Below are 27,115 nucleotides of genomic sequence, written 5' to 3'. Positions count from 1 at the left end.
AGCCTGAAGCACAGACGGAATTGCTATTGTGCTATTTTAACTTATTGAAACAGGACTGATGCAACGACTGGGACAGCAATAACAACACAGATAGAATTTATATAGAGTCAAAGCAACAGAAGGCTCCATGTCGAGCAGAACACCGCACTTACTCTCAATCCTGCGAGCCATTCAGCGACTCTATATTTAATTTTATAGCTGAGAAATTTAGCATCAAAGGCAGGATTTATGGAATGCAAGGACACATCTCTTTTACTGTATCACCGCCGCTGTCTGAATGATAAAAGAATGAGAAAAACCTGCACATGCTGTTACAGAGGAAAGTCTAACATTAATAAAAATGTGATACAAAGCAGCTGACAGATCCAATCTGATGACAAATTATAATAGCTTTTCCAAAGCGCAAATAATTTTGATGAAATCTGTTCCCTGACATCATCTCTGACAATACGGCATGGTTGTTGTTTCAGACAAGAACAAAGCTCGAGATTAACTTGAACAACTCTAAATGTGCAGTTTTTTTTTTTTTTGCTTCCTTGAAGAAATCCTGGATATTTTCATCATCTCGTACCCTGCTGACAGAATATCACTACGTCTTTGTTGAAGCTTGCAGACTTTCTTGGGTTGTGTCAGCATGAGGAACAAAAGAATTTCTAAATATCAATTGTGATCGTACATGAGTAAACACACAGCCTGTGAGGACACTCTGAATTATTTCTAAAATCCAGTAGCATGAAAAGCTTCAGTCTGTGTATTAGCGCCTGCTGCAAAGGCTCGGATGGGGGGCTGTGAAGGTAAAGATGAATAAGTTTAATTTGGTTTCTTTCATCTGTCAAGCATGCCTGGGCTTTGCATATTTAACAGTATGTGTAAAACAGACTACGTGGGCAGGATCCTTATGAGTCGAAAGTGTGGGATCTGCTGAATCACTGCTTTAGAATTAATTTGATTTAACCAATGCGGTGAGAAAAATATCAAGATAATTAAAAGCCAGCCTCGTTTGACAATGGGCAACAGAAAAGCTATGGATTTCACATTATTTACACAAGATTCACTTTGACTTGTGCTGTTCACTTCTTGTGCACGACACCTGGAATTCTCTCTGCTGCTATTTGTTTTCACATTAACTTCACAATAACCTATTAAGCTTTTCATTGTGATTCCCCCTAATTATTGTTATTTAGGACGCATTCTACAAATCGGGTTTTCAGGTTGGCGCTGCAAACGTGATTAGTAGTCCGAGCTCGCAGTTTCCCACTTTAATCTTCCTTCCTCTCACCTTGCTGACGGTGATGACTCCGTCCTGAGTGTCTTTGTCAGTGGAGATGTCGAACATGTCCATGCCGTCTCCGCTGACGATGGTGAAGTACATCTCGGCGTTCCTCCCGATGTCTCTGTCAGTGGCTTGGATCCTTCCAACTGGAGAGCCGGACTTGGACGACTCTGGGACTCTGAACTGGTATATACCTGAAAAACAACGCACAGGGTCAGCTGCAAAATATGTACATCCATGTAATAATGGTGTGTTTTACTTACAATAAATCCATGTGTAACAGAGATACAACTATAAAAGCTGTATGTGTGGAATACTTAAGTTTTTTAATTCATTTTTTGGTCTTTTCCGATAAAGGGAAGCTTTTTTTGTTCCTTCTGACTGTCACCAAGCGCTTGTTTAGAGGGAATCCAGAGGAAACTTGTTTGGTTTCTCTGTTCTAAATTTGTGAGGTCTTCACTTTACTATGTGAAGTGCAATGAGATGACATATGGTTTGATTTGGCGCTATATAAAAAAAACTGAGTAACTTCAGTAGTGAGGTATTATGGTTGCAGACAAATTAAACGACATATTGTTATGCTATTATATGTCATGGGAGCAATGTAATTTTTCTCATCCTATATTCAGAACAGCATTAAAACAAAATGTGCAAAAATTCACAATAAGACACAAAAGCAGGGGTGAAATGTATTAAAACGTGTCAGTCATTAAAGAGATATGCCTACTGATACATTTCTCTGGTTGGGAATGATTTATGGTCTGATTGTTTTGTTTATCAGTAAGAAGCACATCTCATTTATTATCGTATGCCGGTTAACTATGCAGTTTGTGTCTGTCGTGACACTGGTGATTGAACTGATTTTATATGCTTCATCTGTGGGGTGGGCCAAGCAGCGCTATCCACACCATCTAAATGGGAAATCCATTGATCCATATCAGACGTGATAATGTGCAACTTTAACAAGCGGCTTAGCAGCAGCTGTTAAGTGTCCTGTGGTTTAACTTCGCACCTGCTACAGTGATGTAGAGGTTTACCACAAGCTGCGTTAAAGAGACACTTTAACCATGACACACTTAACTTCACTATTAGGTGTGTCTAAGTACGCTCTGGCACTCTTAATGTGCGAAACACCTTGCAGAGAAAACGAGAACGCCCCCGTTACATCCCTCTGCACCTTACTAGCTTTGAAGTGGCAGCGTGAGAGAATTTGGGAGGTGCATAGACTTCACTGTCCTAATTATCCACACCTGAGAACGCGTGGATAAGAGCCATGCCCGGGGAGACTCGCTCGGTCGCCGCTCTTCTGCTACCGGAGCTGCTTATTCTTTTGCACTTTACCCCCTACATTCTAAATTATTTACCGAAATAACTAAAAGATTACTCGTAAAAACACTGGACTAAATTTGTCTGTGCAGCAGGGTCACAACACGCCACATAAATGGAAACAAAGACATCAAGAAAGTTTCTCTCCTTGAAAAAAGAAATGACAGTATAAATGCTGAACGGTGAAACAACATCTTTCTGTTGTCTTAGAACTTCATAAAGAAGGTGAGACAGGTAGATGGCAAGAACAAAAGAAGCATTCTCTGTCCAAAAAAAAAATAAAAAATAGAGTGTAAATGCTGATGGAAGCTGGGCGCTGGAACAATGTCTCTCTGCCAGACTGCTGACGATCATTAAAAAAAGCATTTCAATGTATTTTTTGTAAGCGTGATGTATCCTTTTGTTCTCCAGAATAAGTGCTAACACTGTGTTTTGCCATCAGTTTGTTGCTGAGAAATGATGTCTGTTGCTAAGATTTATTTTTTTTTCTTTCCTCATTCTGAAGCAAACACAGCCACGGCCTGTGCATATATATATATATATTTAAAAAAAGCAGCTCGTTTAGGTAACTAAATAGAGTCCAAGCACACAAACACACCTAAATGAATGCAAATGAGATGTCACTCTGCTATATGAACCCGAGGCAGTTTCATATCAGGACACCTCCTTAGCTCAGGATGTGTGTTTATGTGCGCGCTCCGTTTCAGAGATGTAGTGGTGTGTATAAACCACTTGACTGAGTAATTATATGCTGCTGAGCCACAGCAGGCGTCTTACACCGTGGCAGCCAGTCAGTGCCGAGCCTTTCCATTGTTTCGGTGTTTTTGTGATTTTGTAGCCATAGAGATATTGTGATAAAGGATATGTGTATACACAGTTCACACGTATTATCAGGAGAGGGGAAGAGATACTTCCACCGCTGCAGCTGCTAACATCCACCATCCTATTCAGCAAAAAAAACACTTCGAGGCCTTTATAACATGTGTACGTACATACAGACGGTTGACAAACTTGAATAAATGAGTAGAGAAACACCAGAAATGCAGATGCCTCCACATAAGTGCGCCGTGTTGCAATAAACATGCAACTGTGCACTGACGCAGGTATAAATATGCTGATACCGATCTTGTATCAGGATGGTAAGAAGAAAGGATCTAAGTGACTTTGAAAGAGGGTTCGTTGTTTGGGCGCAGTCGGCAGGAGCTTCAGTCACAAAGGCTGCTCAAGTGGCTCCTGTTTTAATAGGAACAGTGCCTCAAGCGACATCTTTATTTAGACGTGATGAACGATTCGCATTTGATAACCACGACGCTTGTGCATTACTGCGATAGTCAAGAAAAACAGCGGAGGAAGTCTTCGTCAGGTAAATGCAGGACGTGATCAGACTGTCAACAAGAACAGTCCATCAATTACACAGAGAGGAATATTACAGTAGGGCTGCAGTGGCCCTCATTAGAAAGATGAATGCACACATGAGAGCTCAGTGGTGCAAAAACTATAGGCACTGGTTCACAGAGATGTGGAAAAAGGTGATGTAGCTTGATCTTTCGTCACCATCTTCCTGACAGGTGGGTGATTGCATGTGAGAGAAGAGGTGCGGGCCTGAACCATTGACCTCCACAGTGTGGGGATAAGGTGGCTCTGTTGTGAAATAAATATAATTTACCAACCAGGAAGTCTATTTCATGCAGTGATTTGAGTAGCTTCAGATTATGGTGACCTGTGGAGACCACACACATATAAGAATATATATATATAAGGAAGAAATGAGGGAAAGAACACAGACTGTATGAAACTAGGCCAACAGCTTCAAATGTTAATATAGTAGCTTTAAGGTCTCATGATCCGTGTTTCCTACTGATGTGTTGATCAAAGAAAAATGACTTTCTTTTGGTCCTCTGTGGGTGGCCCTTTAGAACCTGCAAACGTGTATGATTTTTGGTGGTAAAGCAATCTTAATAATTAACCTCCTCTCCCTCCCAGACCACCTCAACATGGTCACATACAAGTGAAAGGCCAAACAAGGGGAAAAGAAATGTTGTTGAAAAGTAAAAAAAAAAAGTGTGATTTTGAGTGACATGTTTGTCCAAGATGAAGGAATTGTGGAGAGGAGCGGTCAAATGACATCTGTGATTTGGAGACGGTTTAGATTTGTAATGCTGGATGAACAGCAGAGCGGTCGTAGACTGGGCTGGCAACCAGTACTGGTGAAGACCAGAAGCACAATAAACCTTTTTCACCATTAAAAAGGTCTCAGCATGTGTACAGAAAGCCAAAGTCTGCTGCTCCAACGTGCCAGCCTTACATTCAAGCTCACAAACAACCATACTGTGGTAGTTCAACAATCACATTTCTGCAACAGTCACATGAATTTTTGACAGTGTTGATTGCAGGTAGCATTAAGTTATTTAGTATAAAAATAAACAACCCTAGTCCCGATTGAATATAGCCCTTGATGTTAGCAATAAAAGGTTCCCCTTGGAGTTCTCTTATAAACAAACAAGTTCTGTTTACATACGGTGCTGCTGAACGACAGTGTTTGAGGTTCCCACATTAAATATGATGAATTTGTTTCCTTGCTCACTAAAGGTATTAAATGTATGTTGGTATGAACTGTATGTATGCGGCCATAAAGAGGAAATGCTCCTTCTATTCAAATACTTCTGGTAGTGTATTTATGTGCCCATCTCTTAGTAAAATACAGAAACAAACAAGTGGGAGCCTGCTGAAAGCCTGCAGAGCCCAGAGGTAAAGAGAGGAGAAGCAGATTTCATCTCCACTCAGTTTTCTTTCTGGCTGGTTGGAGATTGTGTTGCCTCTTGGCTCCGACACCGACAGCACTGATTGGAGTCCTGGTGTGAAGTGAAATGAATTGACATGACCAAGGTGTGTGCGGCTGTGTGTGTGTGTTCCACCCATTCCTGACCTTAAAGACTGAAGGCAGGCTTTTGTATCAGCAGACAGGAAGCATACAGTATGTCATCACACTGGATGGCGCTCATATATGCGTGTATACGTGCATCTGTTAAGTAAAGAGAATGATAATGCCACATGCAATCTGTTGAGCAGATCCCGCGGTGATCTTGTTTGCACTCTGCACCGGTGACGGAAACAGCGGCTGAATGGGTGCTACTGCTAATGGGTGGAGGGGAGGAGGCAGAAACTGCCACTCTGATAGTGACTGTGATTGAACGAGGCAGAGACAGAGGGGGAGAGGGAAAAACAATCAGAAGATGAAGAGATGGATTCAGAAAGCTAGAGTGCCAGAGAGCGAAGGGGAGGAAGCTCTGCCTTTGCGGCAATTCATGAGGATTAGTCGGGAGACTGACTGATGTGATCGAGGCCAACGGTGCAGCAGTTTACTTACTTCTTTTACACTGCTGCAGCCACAGAAACACACCAGCTGTCGCCGTGTTCAAACTCCAGTACACCTGCTAAACGGAGATTATCTCTGAATTACACTTAACTGCTCCACACGCACTGGATTGAAACAGATTTAATGATGAATGACGGTAATAATCACTGAACTTCTGCCAAACTTGCTCATGTGAAATTGTTTGATTTTGGTAATTATTTTTGGAGGGAGATGAATTAACATGATTCAGAAATATTAAACATTAAGACCATGAAATTATCTATCAAGCTAAGTGTGCCAAATTTTCCCATTTCATCAAAATTATAGAGCAAGTCTCAAAAAGGTGACGTAGCCAATTAAAATGTTTATACACCAGAATACGTTTGTTATGGACACTGGTGTGATATTTCTGTACACACTTGATTTCTTCCCCCCAAAATATGCTAAATTAATTTTCTTTTAAACATTCTCGAGCCATCTTGGCAGGTAGTTTTTGCCACATTAAGGCATGCATGGCCTTGAAACTGCATAGATTCCAACTGAATTATTATGAAGTAAGAGATCAAATATTAGTGAATTATTTAAGGTATGTTCTGAGCAAGGGATATTTAATTTTGAAAAACAAACAAAACTCATCCAAGATCTGTAGCTATTGATTGGCTGTATTAAACACAAATCCTGTCACCATATGCAAACTGATCAGTAGGATTCCCTAAACTTACTAAATAATTTGACCTCCTTTCTGTAAAAGTGGCTGTAGTTACAGAAACAGCATCCCAGTGGCTGTAATACTTATATCACACGTGTAATTCTTTCCACCTTCAGCCCAACTAACAGATGTTATAAAACTTTCACACAATCTTCTTCAGCACATCATCTGCTTTAAATCTCATCTTACAAGCCACCATAGAAGAACATGCTTAGCAAAAAAACATGGTCATGAAGACAGTTTGAGCGTGATAAAGAGGACGCGGTATGTCTGAAACCTCTCCAACGCCTGCTAAATGGACCTGAAACTCTACCTTATACTATGAACATAATCCATTAAGACATTTTTTTCTCATCTCGTTGTACCGACACCTAACCGTGCACGTCATGTACATACTTCTTTTAATGCGTCTGAAATTCTTCCTCCATCCCCTCACAAAGGAGGTGAACAGAATTATCTCTGTCGCACTCATAGCAGAGTCTGATTACCCTGCAGCAGGACCTCGGTGCATCTGAAGCCCTTCATCTCCTCTCTGTCTCTTTGCATCGTGTGTCAACGCTTTTCCCTTGAAGAGCCCAACAGGCAAAGATTGGGAAACAAACTACACATAGTTTAATTATAATTTGGTGAAAAAAAAACCCAAACAAACACTCTTTCTGGTGTTATAACCTGCCTGTTTGGTGACTGGAGGATTGGATGACTTATAAAAATACATTATGTAAGCATCATATCAACCGAGATAATAAAACTAATAAAACAAACAAAAAAACGAATATTAGGTAAAAATGCAATGGCTTCAGGATTCACAATCTCATTTCCACACAGCAAACCTCTGGAGCCCCGGGGGGTCCGGGGGCCCAGGGGGTAGTTGCCTGAGTAGCTCTGATCCTGTTTTGGCTCACAGCACTGAAAAATTATATTTTAAAAAATTCAGCAGCAACATCTCTTTTTTTTTTATTTTTCTCCCAGAGACAGTGATTTTTGTTGCTCTGGAAGCTCTGAAGCACATGCTGTCATTTTTTATACTGACTATTTCAGCTAAAAGTATTTCCACTGAACCTTGCTGCTGTGAAGTCTGGATTGTCATTGAATAACCAACACGAAATCAAAAGCATTTAAATTAGAAAACGGTTCTGTAAAGACTGTGAGGCGAAAACAATGTAAACTGGTGTAGTACAATATTAAAGGGTACGTCTATGTGACATTTCTGATTCTATTTTAACATCAAGAGACCGTTACAGTCTATGCAGCATTATATCTGAATTATCGGATTAGTTGTGGCTCATCTCATAACATTGAGCTCTGCCACATACAAGGTTCGATAATTAACCCCTCATTTAGAAAGCCTATATAGATTAAGTTCCAATCATGAACATTAGATGGCAAAATTGGACAGGCTAATCTGCTCTCGCACAGAACACCAGTTCTAATTAATGAACTATTCTGGATCCATAAATGTATTTATTTATGTATTAGTGCTGACCACAGTGGGCCTGTTGCTATGGGAATCAGTGCCAGAATTAGTATTCAGATTATTTGTTTATTCCCTCCCTGACGCTCCTGCTACACTCCGTGTCATTTTCTTCATTTATCTAAAAAGGAATACTCCGCGGTTTCACACGCACAGTTCACTTTACCAGTCACAAGGAGTAGGGCTCAGCCTTTGAAAGCGCGTGTATAATGAATAAGTATCATCAGGGTTATCTCGGCTCGCGCAGCTGCATTACAAACAAGGCGTGTGTGCAGTTTGATGAAAGTGGGCGTCCACCAGGCTCAGCAAATAAACACGCCGTTGAGCTGCATTATAGAAAAACGTAGGAATCAGTGTTTTTGGAGCTCGACTGCTGCTTTATGGAAACACAACACAAGCTGCAGGAGCATCCCAGTCAGAGTGTTGCCTTTAGGGGATGGAGGTGGCCCTGCCGGTTCAATGGGTCTTCAACAACTCAACTTTTTCCTTTGCTGCATTATTTTTTTTTTTACGGCAATAAAATATTTGTTGCTTCCACAAGAGTAGGATTAAAAAAAAAACATACAACTGTTCACGTCTGACAGCCTCAAAACTGTCAGAATTTCACAAGTTCACTTCTGGGGTCACTCAGTTTTAATTAGCCCTATAAATAAAGACATCAATTTGACGATTAAAGCTTCTCAAATGTGACAACCTGCTACTTTCCTCTAAATAGAGACTGTTAGTTGGACTAAGCAAGTCATTTAAACACCACTTTGACAGGCATTTCTGGCAATTTCCTGACGTTTTACAGACTGAATGATGCTGATTATCCTGAGCAGTAATCTACAGATTAAACAATAAACACTTGTTAGTTGCAGCCTTAAGCCATAGCAGTCCAAGCTACAATTTGAGACCAGATTTGGAGAAGGTATTATAAATAGACAGTGCTGCTGTTGAATCCACAGAGGTCTTGAGAGAGTTCTTGGTACAAAGCCCGCATGTTTACAATGAGACTGTTCCAGTGATTAAGGATTAATTAAGTTTAATTAATTAAGAAGCTTTCGGGAAGAATTAATGTTAGTTGGACTAATTCCCCTGGAACGACGCACACAGCTGGCGAAGTCATTTTCCGGAGAAGTAGTGTTTCGCTTCTCCAGCAGACAGGGCTGGACTTTGAATGGTTTGACATGCTGGGAGTGAACGGTGCTCCTGCTGTGATGGACAGGATGAGTTATAGAGTTCGGGAGAAACTTCATTAAGTGTGTTACTGCGTTTGTAGTGCAGCCATTGTTGGCCTCTGGTATGTCAGCTGAACACGTTATTTACAGGTCCATAACAACGCTGTGAGCAACAACTGTGAGCACAAGAAGTCATCAGCTAGTAGTTCAAGCTGTTGTCACATTTATGGGTTTGTTTTGTGATTGGCATAGTGTAGGTCCGTCATTTGAATTGGCTTCGTCTTCCTTTGCCAGCCTCTTCTGTAGAACATAATGTTCTGGCTGCACCACACTATCATTCTGCTGTATGAGAAAAAAAATAAAAAATGCTCTGGCTTGTTTGTATTTCTTTAAATCAATCCCAGTCGTCGAGGGCAGGGCTAAGCGAAGGAAGCGGTTTCGGTGTTCACTCGAGATGGTGACTTGGGTATTGTTTTGGGGGCACATTTGCATTCAGAGAGGTGAGAATTGTCATTAAAATAGATAATCCACACCCAAGATTACATGCTTTACTGCATGTTTAAAATCCTCTGCAAATCTTTTCAGTGCGGTAGTTTGCTAGCCCAAAGGTTGCTGAAAATGGCGCCACAAAGACAGCAGAAGTGAAGGACAAAGACGCCTGAAATGAGCAGCCGATAGCAGAGTGAGCCACAACAGAATCAGCTTAACAAGGAGCTGAAAACCTCTGAACTGACCAACGTTCAGCCTTCAACCTATTTACTGCTCTGGATCTGATTCACCTGACTAACAAGTTATCCCCTAACAGTCCACTTGAATCCCTAACCCACTCTGAAGCACTTTAGATTCTTTCCCCGTCACCACCGGCTCATTTCGACATCTTCATCCTGGAACGTCTTCATGTTTGTCTTAGGTTTCAATCCCTTTGTAATCCGTCTTCCACTGGTCCGTCCTAACCCCAGCCATCTCCACTTGGACACCTAACCCCAATCAGTTTTGCCTCTGGATTCCTCAGTTATCAGCTCTATTCTCTCTCTCTTGCCACTTAGCAGTTTGCCGTGTTCCTCCTGGAAGAATAAGAGTGTAAATGATGCCTGCATCTGTCAAGTGGTTGTGTATTTTGAATGACAATGCAGCGTACACACACGAGTGTGGTAGCCAGCCTCTCTCCGTCCTTGTCGCTGCCATCGACTACTGCAGCCATTGTCGGGATAATGGAGGTGCTTGTTGTCTGAAAGCACCTTAACCGCAACCCTTATAGATCTACATCCAGGCAAAATACCTCCCTTAATTACAACGCATAACTTTACTCAGTATAATTACTCAGATGATTGCATGTCTCAGGAAATTATATTATTTCACACAAACAAGCTGTTATTAGGTTTTTGTGTGTTGGATTCACAAATGAATCACAAACAGCTTTTATAATTTTTCGATTCTGGATTCTCAATTGAACACGAACATGATGAATAATACATTGATTCTGTGGCCGAACCGACTTCCTGTTGTTCGGATAATGAAAGCTGTCAGTCAAAGGTTCAAGGACGTTGTGTGTGTGTGTGTCTGTGTGAATGCATCGATGGCGACTACACATAACAGGACCGGCGCCTCTATCAGCTTTTGCCCTCAAATTGTCAAAAGTCAGGTGAATTCATGCGAGCAGAGTTCATCTTTGAGAGCACAGTTAGTCTGTGAAAACGTGTATGTCTTTTCGTCCAAAAAGAAACCGTTGTTTAGTTCGACATGCTCAAGTGTCATTCTTTGGCTTTCTGTATTTTTTGTTTCCTGCTTGTGGCTTCTTGTACAAACCTCTGTTGAATCTGAGAGCAAGTCAGTTATTATTCTGCATGTATGATTCAATAAAATGTGCTTACTGGTGATATCGGACATAAATCTGATGCCATAGAAAAGGGGCTTTTTGAGGCCATGAAACTTTGCATCTGTTATGTGCTGGGGGCACATTTTTTACCCTTTCTTTAGTTTTGCATATTTTCCCCTCGTTTTATGTGTTATTGCAGCATGTTTAGTTCATTTTTTTTCGGTAATTGATAGAGCCACTGCTCCGCCTATAAATAGGCTGGATTTCTGTTCTCTCTGCTCTCTCGCTTCTTGCTCCTGCCTCCCAACCATCTCACCTACAGGCTCCTCGTAGCTGCGGCGCGCCTCGGACCGTGTGCGTCCTCGCAGACCAACTGCCACGTTGACAGCCTGGCTGATGCCGGCCTGGCATCTCTTCCTTTTGAGTTTTAGATTGTTTGACCCGGCGGGATCGGCCGGCCAGTTTTCGTTTCTTGGACATTAGGTTGGTGGGATTTCTTTTCGTTCGGTGTTCGACGGCGCCTGTATAGGGTTGGCCCGGTGCCACATCTTTTTGTTTTGTTTGGTCGACCTGCCGGGTCCACCTTTAATTTGACTTTGGTTGTTTTTTTTGGGGTACGGGGAGATTAAGCGGATATTCATTTTTCTTTCAAATCGTTTGAAAAATAAACAAATGAAAGTTGAAATACCCAGGTTCCCTGTGTCTCCTTTTTAAATATGTTGGTGCCTTCTTTGGGCCGTAACAGCATCCCAAACTGTGCAGAGATTTGCATCAGACAGCTTCTCTGTTTGTGTTTGGGGGGAGTTTATAATGACAGTAAAGCAACTAGAACTAACTTGATTTAAAACATTGCCATTATCTTAGCAGTGACTGCTCCACTTAAATTCATTCAGTGGTAAGTTAATGACATATGCAGTGTGTATAATTACAGCCAGCAGCTCCTCCTCACTCACTACTCACACAAGATTTCCATTAGTGTTTACACACTGTGCTGCTCCATAAAATCACACCTTTTCTCATTAACAGGTAAAATATCAAATATTTTTTTAGAGGTGGCTGCCATTTAAATGAAACACCTCATTGATTCCTGAGGGCGAATTTGATTTGTGGATATAAACTGTGGCATTTCAGTCTCCAACTTGTCTTTCCACGTCCTGTCGATTTCTACTGCAGGTCAAGTGAGAGTTGTTCAATTTAAGTTACGTTTTAATCTCAGAGGGAAACTTTACCAGACATGACTAGAAGCATTTAAATGTGGTGTTTCATATGGAAAAGCACAACAGTTGTACTCGCTTTTTTGTGCCTCTGAACTCGATAATTAATGCATGTGTGTGACTCAGTGTTTCATCATTTGTATGCAGTCTGTCCTCCTTTGGTGCCGTCGCCTTACTCTGAGTGAAGCGGGGAGGATTGTCGTTGACGTCGGTGAGGGTGATGTTCACCGTGGTGGTGCCGGTGAGCCCTCCTCTCTGTCCGGCCATATCCTTCGCTTCGATCACCACCTGGTAGTGTTCCCTCTGCTCGCGGTCCATGTCGCCGGGACCCAGGGCTGTCCGGATCACACCTGAACGAAAAAGACACGACTTTGTGTTTAAATTCTGCCCGTGAGTTTTCTCATTTCACATGTCTTTCCACTTCTTTTTCCCTCAGCTGATGCTACGTTGACTTGTTTCTTTAGTGGGTGTTTGAGAGATGAACCTACCATCTGTTGCGCTGATACTTTGTTTTTTTTCTCCAATCAATACACGGCTTGTTCCACTTGTTTTGCAGATAAAGTCAGGTGTATCTACAATGGTATTTCTAATCAACTGATAAGGATGCCAAAAACCATTTTAAATCGTTTAAACTTGACTCTGGATTTGCAAATCGTTCTTGAGCAAACACTACTCAAAGGCGAGAAACAAAGCTGCTCTTTCAGATAAGATTACAGCTCGGAATAAGAAAACTGAAATTGTGAAATTTTTGCCATTAGACTTTGATTTTGTGAGTAAAAACTGTTTACAGTGAATTTGGGTGAGATTTTGCAACATTTGGGAGACTTTTCCTCAAGCGGTACTCATTTTCCCCACACTAGATATTAGTAAATGATGCGAACACATGATCAAGAGGAGTTTTATCTCATTTTTATGAGCCTCAATGTTATCAATTTACTGTCCCACAGCTGGATCAAAGCTGGATTAACTTACACTAATGACACAATATTTCCTGCTGCTGCTGCACATCTGGATTTCAACCATGTTTAGCTGAATTTTATAGTACAGAAGCCACGAAATACTGCAAAAAAAAAAAAAAGCTTTTTGGCGTGCTTCCTCTTTTTTTTTCTACCTTGCAGTGAGTTTTGAACTTTGACAGGATCTGTGCTGAAATGTATGGACACAGCTCATCTCTGGTGACCAGAATAGAATAGAATAGAATGCCTTTATTGTCACTATACACATGTACAATGAGATTGAGAGCAACTCCTTCAGTGCCATATATAACAAAGTACAAAATAAAGAGCAAAAAAAATGAAAAATAGAAGAGATTTAAGTATAAAAAATAAGATAAGTTATATATACAGTATACAGTATAGGTTATATGTACAGTATGGATTTAGAAAAATATAGCACATCATGGTCATTGATGGTATTGCACATTTGTAGGGACCACTGTGTGAACAGACGAAGAACAAATGAATATACTATATACTAATGATGCTTGAAACAAGAAAAAATAGTACCTAAATAGCTATTCTCTTGGTGTAATACTGGTGAGAGGGTTCAACTATAAGGTTTAAAGTGTCACAGAACCGTTGTGCGAGCCTTGTGTGACCACATTAGTAAATCGGTGCCATTTCGTACGGTATCACCACGACTTGGCAAAGTTTGTGTAACATGGCTAAATGAACATCTACAGACTACACATCTGGAAACTGTGTGAGGAATAAAGTTACTAAGCAACTGCCAGTGGAAAATAAATGCCAGCAGGGGATCAAGACTCCAAACTGAAAGCCCTTTTGAAACAAAAATTGTAACTTCCTGCTTACCGGTAGTTTCATTTCAACAAATACAGAAACGTTATGACCCACTTCTATGTAAAAGGGCCACATATATCACATGTAATCAACATAAACACAAGGCCCTTCTATTTTTATGTTTGCAGTGTGGATTTTTGCGGCACCACTTAGAAGCTACTCACATACAGCAGTGTAAGAGTAGTGAAAACTGTACCACTCAAGACCTTCAAGACAGATTGGTATCAGCTTTCTCATCTCACACTCGGAGAAAAAAGCAGAAAAGAGTACTTCCCAAAATGTTAAATAATTCTTCTAGGTGCCTTTAGTTCTTGAGCCACACGTTTGCTTTTTGCCTCAATGTTTTTGTTTGTCTACATGTTCCACTTTCAGCATCAGAGATCACGTTCCATCATTACTGTATAATCCACAGCCAGCAGTAATCTGACCATGGCCCTGACTCCTCTATTTGTTAGAAACAAACAGATGAGCAGAGAGAGGGAGATTAATGAACTGATTATCTAAAGGGATGAGTACATAAGATCAGGGCTGAGCTGGGTTTTTTATTTTACGGTAGCAGAAATAACAGTAGAAGATTTTTTTTTAACATTTTCTTTTTCTGTTTATCTAGCGGAGCAAGGTGATGACGCACTAAGTGTGTATTTACTTTTTAATACGACGGCTTTCTAGAGTTTTATGTGGCAGAAAAACAGATGTATTGGCTGAAAATGCGATATGAAGCACCAAACAAAGACGAGCATCCCATTCAAAGCACCCTAGACGCTGATTCACACTGTTCACACAAATTAAATTCTGGTGGTGGAGTAGACACTGGAAAATGTCCTGTCTAATAAAGTGAACTGGGGAAGCAGACACCCCCTCTACTTTTAAGATTAGGTTTTAAACTTTCTTTATCGTTAGGTGACTATGAACTGCGCCTTGGTTTTCTCTGCTACAGGCCCAGGCTGCCGGCGATTCTCCCAATGATGTACTGGATGCACTAAGAAGCCCTCCTCCACTTCTTTCACCCGTTACACATTTATATGCCACTATTGCATGTCATTAACATTGTATGTCTGCTCTGTGTGCTTTGTCCTCTCCATCACAAAGTGCTAAAACTGCTACAGGCATTTAGAAATGAGGAAGCCTTTGACTCGAGCACGTCCCTCTTCTCTCTCACCTCACCTGGACCAGGCGAGGCAGATGTCTGCCCTCCCTGTGCTTGGTTCTGTCACAGGTTGTTCTGCTGGAGTTCTGTTCTCCCCATTTTCTCTGTGTGCTGCTCAAGGGGGAATTGTTGGGTTTCTCTGTATAATATTGTTCTAAGATTACTTATACTATGATTTGGTGTTATATAAACAAAACGGAATTGAAGTAGCGTAACTATTTTCCTGCTTTGTTATACTATCCATCCATCATCTATACACCGCTTAATCCTCATTAGGGTCATGGGGGGCTGGAGTCTATCCCAGCTGACTTAGGGTGAAGGCAGGAGACACCCTGGACAGGTCACCAGTCTATCACAGGGCTACACTTAGAGACAGACAACCAAGCACACTCACATTCACACCTAGAGACAATTTAGAATCACCAATTAACCTCAACATGTTTTTGGACTGTGTGGGAGGAAGCCGGAGAACCCGGAGAGAACCCACGCTGCACGGGGAGAACATGTAAACTCCACGCAGAAAGATTCCAGTGCCCCCACCGGGACGCGAACCGGCAACCTTCTTGGTTGTGCTAACCAACTGCGCCACCCTGCAGCCCTTTGTTATACTAACAAAGCAGAAAAATCCACTGATTTGGTGAAACACTAAAGAGTCGACCAGTGTAGAAAATGGTGATTGACCCAGAGTGGGATGGACACATGGATCATCTATCAACTTCATCTCTCTGCACCCACTACAGACACAGAATGGTGATATGTTTAGTGTACTAAACAAATACTAGCTTAAATGAACGCTGCGACACTTTCCAAACTGTCAGGTGACTTTAAACTTCAACATTTCCCGTCTGTTCAGACGTTAATATTCTCTGTAACTGCTCCACATTGTCCCTCGCCCTATACTGTTGTATGTTGTTTTCATCCTTTTATTGTGCCTGTATTTTATTTGTTTTCTGTTCTTCTGTACAGTGTCCTTGGGCGTCCAGAAAGGTGCCTTTAAATAAAATGTATTATTATTATAACATTTTCTGCTGTTACCGCACATCATTAAAATGCTTCAGTCACAAAACATTTTAAAGCTGTAACACTGAAACAGCTACAGGAAGCGTTGAATTGATCTTATTTGAAATTATATCGATAATATTTGTCGGTTGGTTGGAAGAAGCACGTTTCAAGGTTCACGATAAGGCAATAAAAGTCTCTGCATGGTTGGATTTGATGCTTTGAAGAACATTTATAGGGCTTTATACTGTTGGTGCTGAGATGCAATATTATGAACTGACTGTCAAAAATACCTGTGTTTGGGTCCACTGAGAAGTATGGGTGTCCCTGGCTGATGCTGTAGACCAGTTTGGCACTGTTCCCGTACATGCTGTCATCAGCATCTGTAGCCGTCACCTGGATGACTGAGGTACCTGAAACATTCACATTGAAGCAGAATTATATGGAGAGAACGATCAGAAGCACACTAGTCCTCGTCCCACAGTGACAAAGTGCAGCGAGAGCCGTCCTTACCGATGTCGGACCTCTCCGGTACGCTGCCGGTGTAAACCTCTTTGTTGAAGTGAGGCTCGTTATCGTTGATGTCGTGGAGTTTGATGGTGAACTCGGTCTCCGGCTCCAGCTTTTGACCTGTCCGTTTGTTGACCACCGTGGCTCTGAGAATATAAAAAGACTTCTCCTCGCGGTCCAGGCGGCGAGTGGCGTGCAGGTCGCCGTTATTCTCATCGATGACAAAGATGGTGCCGGCACCCTCACCGGAGAGAACGTACTTGACCACGCCGTTGCCGTGGTCCTGGTCTGACTGGAGCTGCAGATAGACACACACATATGGTATGTTAGTGATGTTTTATATATTTGACGCCTACATAGCAGACTTCAGAGCTTCAAACATACCACATCTGATACACGACACAAGATGCAAGACGAGTAATAAGTCTCAGACACAGATGTAATAACTTTAAGGTAAATTAAACAGCCCGCTCTTTCTGCTACAGAACACTGATTAATTGAAGTTTCACTCCCAGTCTTTAAAGTGATAGCAATGCCTTTTATTATAAATATAAAGCCATTTTTTTCAGTATTTCTTGTATTAACAAAACTAAAAGTAACACATCCAGTGACAGCCTGTCTCGTTTTTTACCTGCAGCACCAACTAGTCACTGTGAACGCCGCGGAGATGTTGTATATTTAATATTACAGTATTTAGTTTTCATTTACTCATTCATTTTTTTCCATGCCCTTTTAGTGAGGATCAATGATAAAAAGAAAAATTTAGAGATTTTGAGAACTAAAGTTATAGCCTGATGGGAAAATGTCACAGACTTTTACAGCATTAATGCTTTTTAGGCTCAAACCTCAAGACCTTTATCTCAAAATCTTTAATCTGACAATCGTTTCCTGACAAGCAACCTTTTACATTGTTGTAGATCACAACTAATGCCCGTCAGCAGCAGAAGCACAAGTGTAGTGACATTCTCATTGCCCTCTTCTACGCCCATTCAACAGGGCACACATCTATAATGTTGCATCTGCAGCACAGTTTTGTTCCATCGTCTGTGTGGCTTCAATTCCCTGCTGGAAGCGTTGCAGAAGGGTTTTGTCAGCCCAATTCTGTTTGGGGGATTTGGTCAGTTTTCCTTGATTTTTGTGCATTTGCTACGGGTGAGTAGGTTATATAATTAAATGTTTTTCTTTGTTGTCTGTTTTAATTGCTTTTATTATTATTATTTCCTACGTTGTTGTGCTGCAGCCTGCAGCCAGAAGTCCATTTCTGAGCGACACGGACCACAGCCTTGTGGTTGTGCTTTAGCTGTTAAAAGTGCACTTATCCTCTTTAATATTTTTATGTGCATGTCACACACACTGCCTGTTAACAGAGAACACATGCAGTTTTACAAAATATTGCATTTTGACTTGCGATATAATTAAAAAGTTCAACGTCGCTGCCTAACAGATTTAAAGTGTGACAGAGTTTTATCACATGAGATTCCATCAAAGCGTTTGTAAAACTGCTGACATGACAGGGTTAGATGTGCCGCATAACATATATAATAATAATAATAATAATTAACAATTGATCAGATTTATATAGTGCTTTTCTAGACACTCAAAGACGCTTTACACTGTCAATTATTCATTCACACACATTCATTCTGGTGGTGGTAGCTACGATTGTAGCCACAGCTGCCCCGGGGCAGACTGACAGAGGCGTGGCTGCCATTCTGCCCCTCCGACCACCACCTCAAACAATCCATTCATATGCATTCACACCAGGCAAGGTGGGTGAAGTGTCTTGCCTAAGGACACCATGAAACAGGTTACAGGGCGGAATCAAACCGCCGACCTTCCCATCATCGACCGACTCGCTCTACCATCTACCACCTGAGTCACAGCCGCCCCCCGAAATAAATAAAATATATATACTTTGAATCACAGTCTGCTAATTGCAATGTTCCAAATTGCAATTTTGACTGAAATCATCATGTAATGAAACCACAAGTGTCGACTAGAGTGGCTGTGATCAACTGCCAGTCATTTCAAGGAGTTTAGGTGGAGGTCGATGTGGATGGTTGGGTCAACAAAACACAGTTTGATTTCTTGATCTCGCTTGTTCCTACTGACAGTTAACAGCAGTTACTTTTAGCCTTGACCACAATGTATAGATCTTTTTCTTGCAGTCCCATGAAAAGCAATACTGACTACGACCAACTGACAAGTATTGTGCGTGTATCCTAATCCACCGCACTGTTTCCATTAAAACATCAAACCCCGTTGCACCGGGTGTCATGTTCCTTCACCACCACGAACACACCGGAGTTTATTTTCACTCAACACTCCAAATACTCACTCGAGCACCAAATTACTCTGTAGCTGAAAACAATCCCCACAAAATGCACTATTTCCTCCAGTTTGAGTAACATTTACAGACTGTTTTTTTTCCTTTTTCCAAAGAAAAAAAAATAAAGCTTTGTAGTTGTTTTAAAGGTTTCTGCCTTCAGTAGAACAGGGTGCGGGTGTCAGACAGTATTGAGACTTACTTTTGCTCTTTGAATGGGATTTGTTGGCAGTCATACAATATTAATAGCCTCTTGCTCACATCAGTCGGTTTGAAGAGCAGTGACTAATTAAGTATTTAGTCGTTTAGTTTGGAGAATATGTTGAATCTGCGAGAACAAGCGGCTTTATTAATGCCCGGAACTGTACATTTATGCTGAAAAATATGTTTCCTTTATTTATTTACACCTTACACATCTTACCCCGAGTAGTACGACAACATTCTACTTCCTCAGTGACATTAATCAAAGCAATGAGCACGCATCCACAGCACATGGGCTTTCCTGTGAGTTAAGGCGGATAAATCCACATCGCCTAGAAATAAATTTAAACTCCCCAATATGGCCTCCATTCCTACAGCGCTTACACGGATGGAGGGAGAAGGTGGACATGCCTGTGTGTGATGGTGACAGGTTTATATAAGACACAAGCAAAGAAGAGCAAAGGCAGAAACACCAAGAGAAAGACCAAGAGTCAGCTCCAGATTGAGAATCAAAACAAGAATCTTCTGAAGGCAGAAAGCGCAGCTGAAAATGAAGAGAGAGCAGCAGAAAAGCCAGAGTTTGTGTTGTGCCTGAAGGAGTAAACATCTATTGGATCTGCTGCGAGTTCTGCTGCTTTTTGCTCTCATACCTGCAGCAATAACCCGGCTCTCTCCCTCTCACCTCTTGTCTTTGTCTTTATCTCTCGACCTCAAGTGGCTCGCTGTTCACCTTTCATCCCTTCATCCCTGCTTTACTCCTTCAGGCCAGGTGTTCGGGTGAAGCCTTTGATTATGAATGTGTGTGTGTGTGTGAGAGCCATTACAGCTGCTACTTTTCCTGCTACCTGTGGAAGATGTGAACTACTTACAAATACTGACTGTGGATAGATTTATGTAAGGTTTAATGTTTTTTTTTTTTTTTGGGTAAAAGCCTGGTTCATACAGTGTTTGTTACCTGCTATATGATTGATGGGATGATGCTGAAGAACCGAATGCTGCACTGGTTTTCTGTAGGCAGGCTCTCATTTTAATGTAGTTCCATTTACGTTAACACACTGCATGTTCGAGGATCCTTTTTGTGTAAACACAACACACTGCAGGCGGTAATATGTTCTTGACCAAAAGATTTCTGTGTATTTTGAGACCCAGAGGTTCAAAATGCTAAAACATCGCAGAGGCTGTCGTTGTGCTTTGCTGCAAATATATTCATAATCATTTGGAAAAGCAGTTATCTCCATTTTGATTTATTTTTCCAAATCGTGTGCACTACGGGGGATATCAGTCAAACTGGTGTTGGGCTGCTTCAATTGTTCTAAATTGTTTTTTTTTTTTTCTTTCTTTCTTTTTTTTTCTTCTTTGTGTCGTCAAAGGAATATCAATCAAACTGGTGTTGGTGTATTTATTCATTTCAAGTGGCTTTTATCCGTTTTTTGTAAATGAATCCTCCAGATCAGCCTCCAGTGCAGCGCTGCCAAAACCCACATAGTGTCTGTAACCTCAATCATATAAACCAGTGGTCCCCAACCACTGGGCCGCGGACCGGTACTGGGCCGTGGGTCATTTGGTACCGGGCCGCACAGACAGAATAAAAACGTTTTATTGGTTTATTTTTATTTCCAGCGGAGTCTGCAGGGTGTTTTATTTTGAAACATGACTAGTTCGTCTTCCCGTCGTTTCCTGCACTTGACTGTCAGTTTTTCTGCCCGGCTGCTAAACGAAGCCGTCAGTCAAAAACAAACGTCTCAGGAGAGCTGCTTTGGAAAGTGGGAGAGACTTGATACTGAGACAGAAGAAAAAGTAAACATGTTAAGCAATAAAAACTAATTTCATTTATTTATGAAACTTTTTAATAGAAAAAAAAACATATCATTATTTGTTATGTGTGTAATGACCGGTCCGTAGAAAAATTTCTTGCTTAAAACCGGTCCGTGGTGCAAAAAAGGTTGAAGACCGCTGATATAAACCACCTAGACTAAGGCGACTAGACTTGAGGTTGATGCCGTTACATAGACAGAGTGAAAAACAGAAGTAAAAAAAAAAAAAAAGCTCAAAAAAGCCAAAGTGATTGCAGCTTCTGTTATTAATGACTAGAAACTGGACACGATAGATGAAACGTTAGAGGATTGATAAAGTCAGATGGGCTTCTCTGGGCATGCGATTTAAAAATGAACTGAATTCTGAATTAAACAGATGTGATCATTTGAGACACAGGCCTAATAATATTACAATTATTAAACTATAATGCAGCATTTGAATATTGATTTGATGGTTTGAGTGGTTTGGTACTAATACTACATTAGTAAAAAGTTCTGCTGTAAAATTCATGCACGAGTAATTACAATTTAATGACATTAAATTCTGTATTATAGTGTAACAGTCACATGAGATTCAGACTTTTACTTTCAGTTTCCTCAATAGACTTACATATTTTTACTTTAAGTAACATTTTCAGTGCAGAAAAGTCACAGGATTTAAACTTTTTCTTAAGTGTGAGACAAAATACAAACACGTTACAGTCAAAGAAAAGAAAAGTGTTGTTTTAAGAATAGTAAAGTTACTTCAATCGGCTTTAATGAGCCTCGATAAGAAGAATAGTTACTGGAAGTTTGTGTTTGCTGTCACAGAAGAGAAGCAGTAGTAAAAGCAATCCCTGTTTATGTCACTGCAGCACCCTCCTGTATTTTTCACAGCGTTTACTGAAACACAACTTAACCCGGACAAGTGCTAGCAGGAGAAACACAGAACAAGATGAAGTGATTGAACTGTAGCGACGGTGGTCTCTCTGTTGGTTACTTCTACTTGACTGTAATGACAGAAGACGTTTTGTATCAGCTTTTGCTAAACTAGGGTTACTGTTACGAAACAGTCCCATCGTTTGTGCTGTTTACCTGCTCAGTAGGTCGACTGAGAATAAAACCACACCCAATATTTACTAAGACAAATACATCCATGACACAGACGGATAGAGGTAGTTATGTAGCAGTGCATGGTTTGTTTGCAAGTAAAAACCAATAAGCAAAATTGAAATTCAACTTTCTTAATGACCCTGCCTTCGCCCTAAGTTGGCTGTGTTAGGCTCCAGCCCCCCCGCGACCCTAGTGAGGATTAAGCGGTGTATAGATAATGGATGGATGGAACTTTCTTAATGATTCCTTTAAAATCTGAGCTTTGGAACCAGCTCTAAGTTAGAACTGTTTCCCGTTGATAAAGCCCAGCTGTAATCCTTGCTGTTGCTTAGTCATGTGAATTGTGCAAACTAACATGTAGATATAAAAAGAGCAAATACTAAAACATGTAGATTGCTGTAAATAACAGCTTTAAGTGTTAAGTGTTGCTTCCGGGGTAATCTACATGGAGATGAAAATGAGAATGATCTCCTTTGGGTTTAATCACAAACAATCCAACGTCTCGTGTCAGAGCTCTCCTCTAACAAGTACAATCAGAGCAGGGCTGATAATCATAATGATGGTTTGGTGTGTGTGCAGGAATATGACAGGAATAAAAAAATCAGCAGCAGACGTCTTTATGTAGCACCCAGCTGGTGAAACACTTGAGCTCTGCAGTGCTGTAGGTGTGCAGGGACGTGCCAGATACTGGAGCTCTGCAGGCACCATCCTGTGATAGCTGAAGGCTGGATGTGCGGTTGCTTCACAAGGCCATCAGAGATCATTATCCACTAATGCAGAGTCATGTTTCATTTGTACGATGACTCTACATGTTAAGAAAGCTGCAGTTCATTATCTGGATTGTTATCATAACCCAAAACTCAATGAGTGCACCAGCCTCTGAGCTTTCTGGCCTTCACAACTCACTTTCGTGCCCATACCAATCAGCCGTGATGGGAAACAAGAGTGCTGACTCACAGCCTCTTCTTCTTCTTCCTCCTCTACAAAAAAAAAAAAAAAACCCAAATCTGCAGACTTGGCCTGTTGGAATTTTGCTGGGTTGTCAATGAGAGGATTTTCCTTTCAACTTAATATCTCTGTCCCCACAGAAGTCATGTTCCTCTGAAGCCAAAAAAAAAAATAAAAAATTAAAGCCAAGTCCAAGGTCTGCTTAAGCAATTGATGTCATTACAATGAATAACACTACGAAACCCAAGGAGCTAAACTCAGCTCTGCTCAGGAGGCTTGCCTGTTGCAAATACTTAATATGTGATCTGACCAAATGCACTGAAGGTTTTGCCCTCCTTCATCTTTCTCCGGATTGATTTTTACTGGTTTTGGCCTTGGTAGCCCGCCTCACTGTTATTCTGATTAGGTTCACATTGATTTCAGTGCCCAAGGGCCCAACGGATGGCTAACAAATGAAAGGAGTAACCAATAGAAGCTCTGAGGGCCAATGTACACAGAGTACGGCTGTGGGGAGTTCTGGCTCCACCGTGGCTGTCAGAGACAATCTGCTGCTTTGCCAGTCGTTGCCTGTGTGATCACTGGCTCTATCTCACACATACCTCCATTTTCTGTGCTGCTATTTTAATGTGCCAGGTCTATTTTTACACTGCTACTGCACTGACTATATTTACCACAAATTGGCATGCTAATAAAAAAAAAAAAAAAAAAACTCCTACAAATTACGTGCACCTTTTGAATTCACATACAGGCGAGTTTGAACTCCTCAGTGCTGCACAAGTGAAGATAACTGAAATAGATTCCTGCTGCCAAGGTTAGCCTTCATGTATAGGAACTGTCTAAAACGGCCAGATGTGGTTTACGTCAGCGCTGGGATGAGGAGAGGTTCGTTCAAGCGGACAACAAGGAGTCGTATAATTACAGATGACCTTTTTACAAAAAAAAATATACCAGCAAACATGACCTCATTTATTTATTCATCTCTTGATTTAACATTTTTGGTTGTTGTTGTAAAAACAAGTTGAATTTTGAGCTGTAATTGTTCTTTTTATGTTCATGTGTCTTTGTCGTTGAGGAACTATTTTCTGCAAAGGTTACCAAAGGGGTCAAAGAATAAGGTTTAAGGTACATCTCAGAAGTATGTTTATACCCTTTTAAAGGATTTTAAAAAGGATTTCTTATGTGGTATAGAAACTGATCACAACTACTGTCAGATGAAAGGGAATTTCTGATTGACTGTTTACTGTAGGAGCTGTTACGTCTTTGCCTCTACTTTGAGAATCTGGACAAATTCTGTTATTTTCTATGTTCTATACAAGAATAAATCTGATACAAACCTGGCAGAGTGGTTTGTGTTTTTCAACAATTAAAGAAAATTTCCATAATATTGTCAAACAATACTGTTATAATTCAGTTATGAAAATGATTAAATAATACGACATCATTGTATCAAAACATAGATCAATCGCAAAATGTACACCCTCTGACCAAAGATAAAGTGTAGCTGCAGCCATTAGGAGCCATTCAGTGGACAAAGGTCATCTCAGCCGACCCACTCCACCCTCTGTATGCTGAGTTTTGACTTTTGCCGTCTGGAAAGAGGTCTACCTTCCCTAAGAGGGACAAATCAAGCAGAAAGCTCAGACCATTTGTCCCCTCAGCTGTAGGGTTTCTAAATAAGCTTTAGGTTTGTGTCCTTGCACCGTAGGCTACATGTACGGTCATGAAAACTCACCTGATGACATTTATTGTTTATATGTTTCTATGTATTGTACTGTTTTATGGTATGAATTTTGTTGTCGACTGCTGTTGAAAATCAAATTGCCCAAATTGGGACAATAAAGACTTTCTAATTTAATCTAACCTAATCTTGAGGCCAGAGTTAGACTCTCTGTGTCCATGAGTGCGCAAGGGCCTGACGTTAATTTCGCCACCTCCCTAAACTTGCAAAACTCTACGTGGACCCCTCTGGAGACGTAAGCATGTAGCCCAGGATTTGTCCTTAACTATGCAATAAGGGCAATCGTGTGCAGGCTTGGCAGTAATGTGCAGAATACGCAGATACAACCTACTGCGCTTGTGTGCTCCTCCTAGAAATGTAGCACAACAACAACTACGTGTCCATGGTGTCCACAGCTGTCTGTGTGCACATCCCCAAGGCTTCACTCAGTTCGCTAGTTGTTTGACCTCTCTGTTAATCTCTTCTGTTTTTTTTTTTTTTTCCATCTCCTCCATGTCCTTCTCTTGCTTTGCTGCTGTCATTGTGCTCTCCAGCCAAACCATCCCAGCTCCTAACCCTAATGCATGAAACACCGGCGGTACAGACGAGGTCCACTGGCAGCACCATCTTTATCGACCGTTTTCCAACTGACAGCTTGTAGACGCTCCATCTGTGATGTTCTTCCAACAAACATTAAAAAGGGAACAGGACACAGCCAGAAGTTGTGAGGTGCTGCGCCACCACACCTTGCCAGAACAGCATCAATAGCTCTTGTTATATTGTGCTCATCGCTGGGTTCCTGACCTCCGAACAACTATCAAAATATCCATTGTTTTTGGTGTTGTACTGAGAGCTGGCTTCTGAGAACAAAAAACACCCACTCCAATTAGAGAGGAGGCATTATTAAGCCAACATCATCTGCTTTTTTTTTTTTTGCTGGAGCCAGAAAGTCAGTGACATAAAAGCGATGACAAAAAGTGAGACGAGTGTGAATGACTCATACAAGTCTGTGTGAGTTGATGCTCCAAAATAACTCCGAGCAGCCACTACTGTTGTTTATGTGTCAACTGAAAACAATGTCAGCACGACAGATAGCTCAATAAGAGCTAAAAAAGCCAAGGAGCTAAAAAAAAAAAAATCAATATCAATTTAAGTTATGTCAGCTTGTTCGATGGATCCGTAAAGTACATACAGGTAAAGGCACATTATTAGCTTGTGCTGTCTTCATGATGAATTCATGACTTGTGGTACCATTATATTAAATTGTAGCATTTAGCACTATCCCATAATTGTTACAGTAATAGTAAATGTGACCATAGTGTCACTGCTGCATGGACACAGCATCAGTTTGATTTGTCACAAGTTGCTAACCTCTACCTGGTTAAAGAGGTAGTGGAGCAATGAAATACTGCTTTTTCAGTAAAGTTGGGGGACTTGCGAGAGAAGAATAAACTTAAGAATTGTCACAAATGATTCAGCAGGTTGAGGCGTCCACACATTTATCCCCTTGTAAGACACTGTGCTACCAAATACTGTGGCTTTGTTAAAACCATCCCTGTGCGATACATGCCAACGTTGAGATAACCTCACTGTAAAAACTGGTGCAGTTCCTCTTAAAGTGAAGAAGGACGGTTGACAAATGAGCTACAGCAACAGCAGCTAAAAAGCCCGCTTCTCAAGCACAGTACAATCCGGTGTGAATGGAGTGCAATAACTCCGTGGGGAAACAAAACACTGGAATGCTGCACTAAACCGAATTAAAATGATTCCTCTAGTGGAGAATAATGATTTTAATAAAACTTTAGTCTGTGGTTAGGCCGGACATGCTATTTTGGTGGATGATGGATGATTCGGGGGGAAGAGCCAAACCACTCTAAAACAGAATTCTGAGCAACTCTGATGAGACTGAGGGGATAATTAGACGCTTCCACACTTGCACCACATTTCAAAGACAGCAAAAAGCTATTTTTTTTCCTCGGGGTCTTCCTGGCTCACTACTGATAACCCCCCGCCACACACACTCACACACACATGACTCGCGCACACACGTATACACAAAAGCGACACTGCAAATCAGCGGAGTGGTGGGATGGGTCACACTTCATCTGCCTGGTTCTGGTGCGTGAACGGGAAGAATTGCGTCACCGAGGCCACACAGTTAGGAAAACAGATGCTGTTGCCGTGTTCGTCTTCACAAAAAAAAAAAAATCATTTCCTACTTCACATGTTTTTCCCTGA

The 27,115-nt window shown here is 41.1% G+C and overlaps 1 protein-coding gene across 1 annotated transcript in view; it reads right to left on the bottom strand.

Annotated features, from left to right (window-relative positions):
• LOC103366829 (cadherin-6-like) overlaps window positions 1–27,115 on the bottom strand; it is a 98,499-nt gene that overhangs the window by 27,207 nt on the left and 44,177 nt on the right. The window contains exons 3-6 of the mRNA XM_008294669.1: window positions 16,783–17,077; window positions 16,563–16,682; window positions 12,501–12,674; window positions 1,280–1,467 (exon numbers count right to left, since the gene is read on the bottom strand). Coding sequence (XP_008292891.1) covers window positions 1,280–1,467; window positions 12,501–12,674; window positions 16,563–16,682; window positions 16,783–17,077 — 777 coding nt within the window. The remainder of the gene's footprint in view (window positions 1–1,279; window positions 1,468–12,500; window positions 12,675–16,562; window positions 16,683–16,782; window positions 17,078–27,115) is intronic.

The sequence above is a fragment of the Stegastes partitus genome, unplaced genomic scaffold, assembly GCF_000690725.1.
Source record: "Stegastes partitus isolate 25-593 unplaced genomic scaffold, Stegastes_partitus-1.0.2 Scaffold984, whole genome shotgun sequence".
In the NCBI taxonomy this organism is placed as follows: domain Eukaryota; kingdom Metazoa; phylum Chordata; class Actinopteri; family Pomacentridae; genus Stegastes; species Stegastes partitus.
This window is presented reverse-complemented; position numbering and strand designations above follow the sequence as displayed.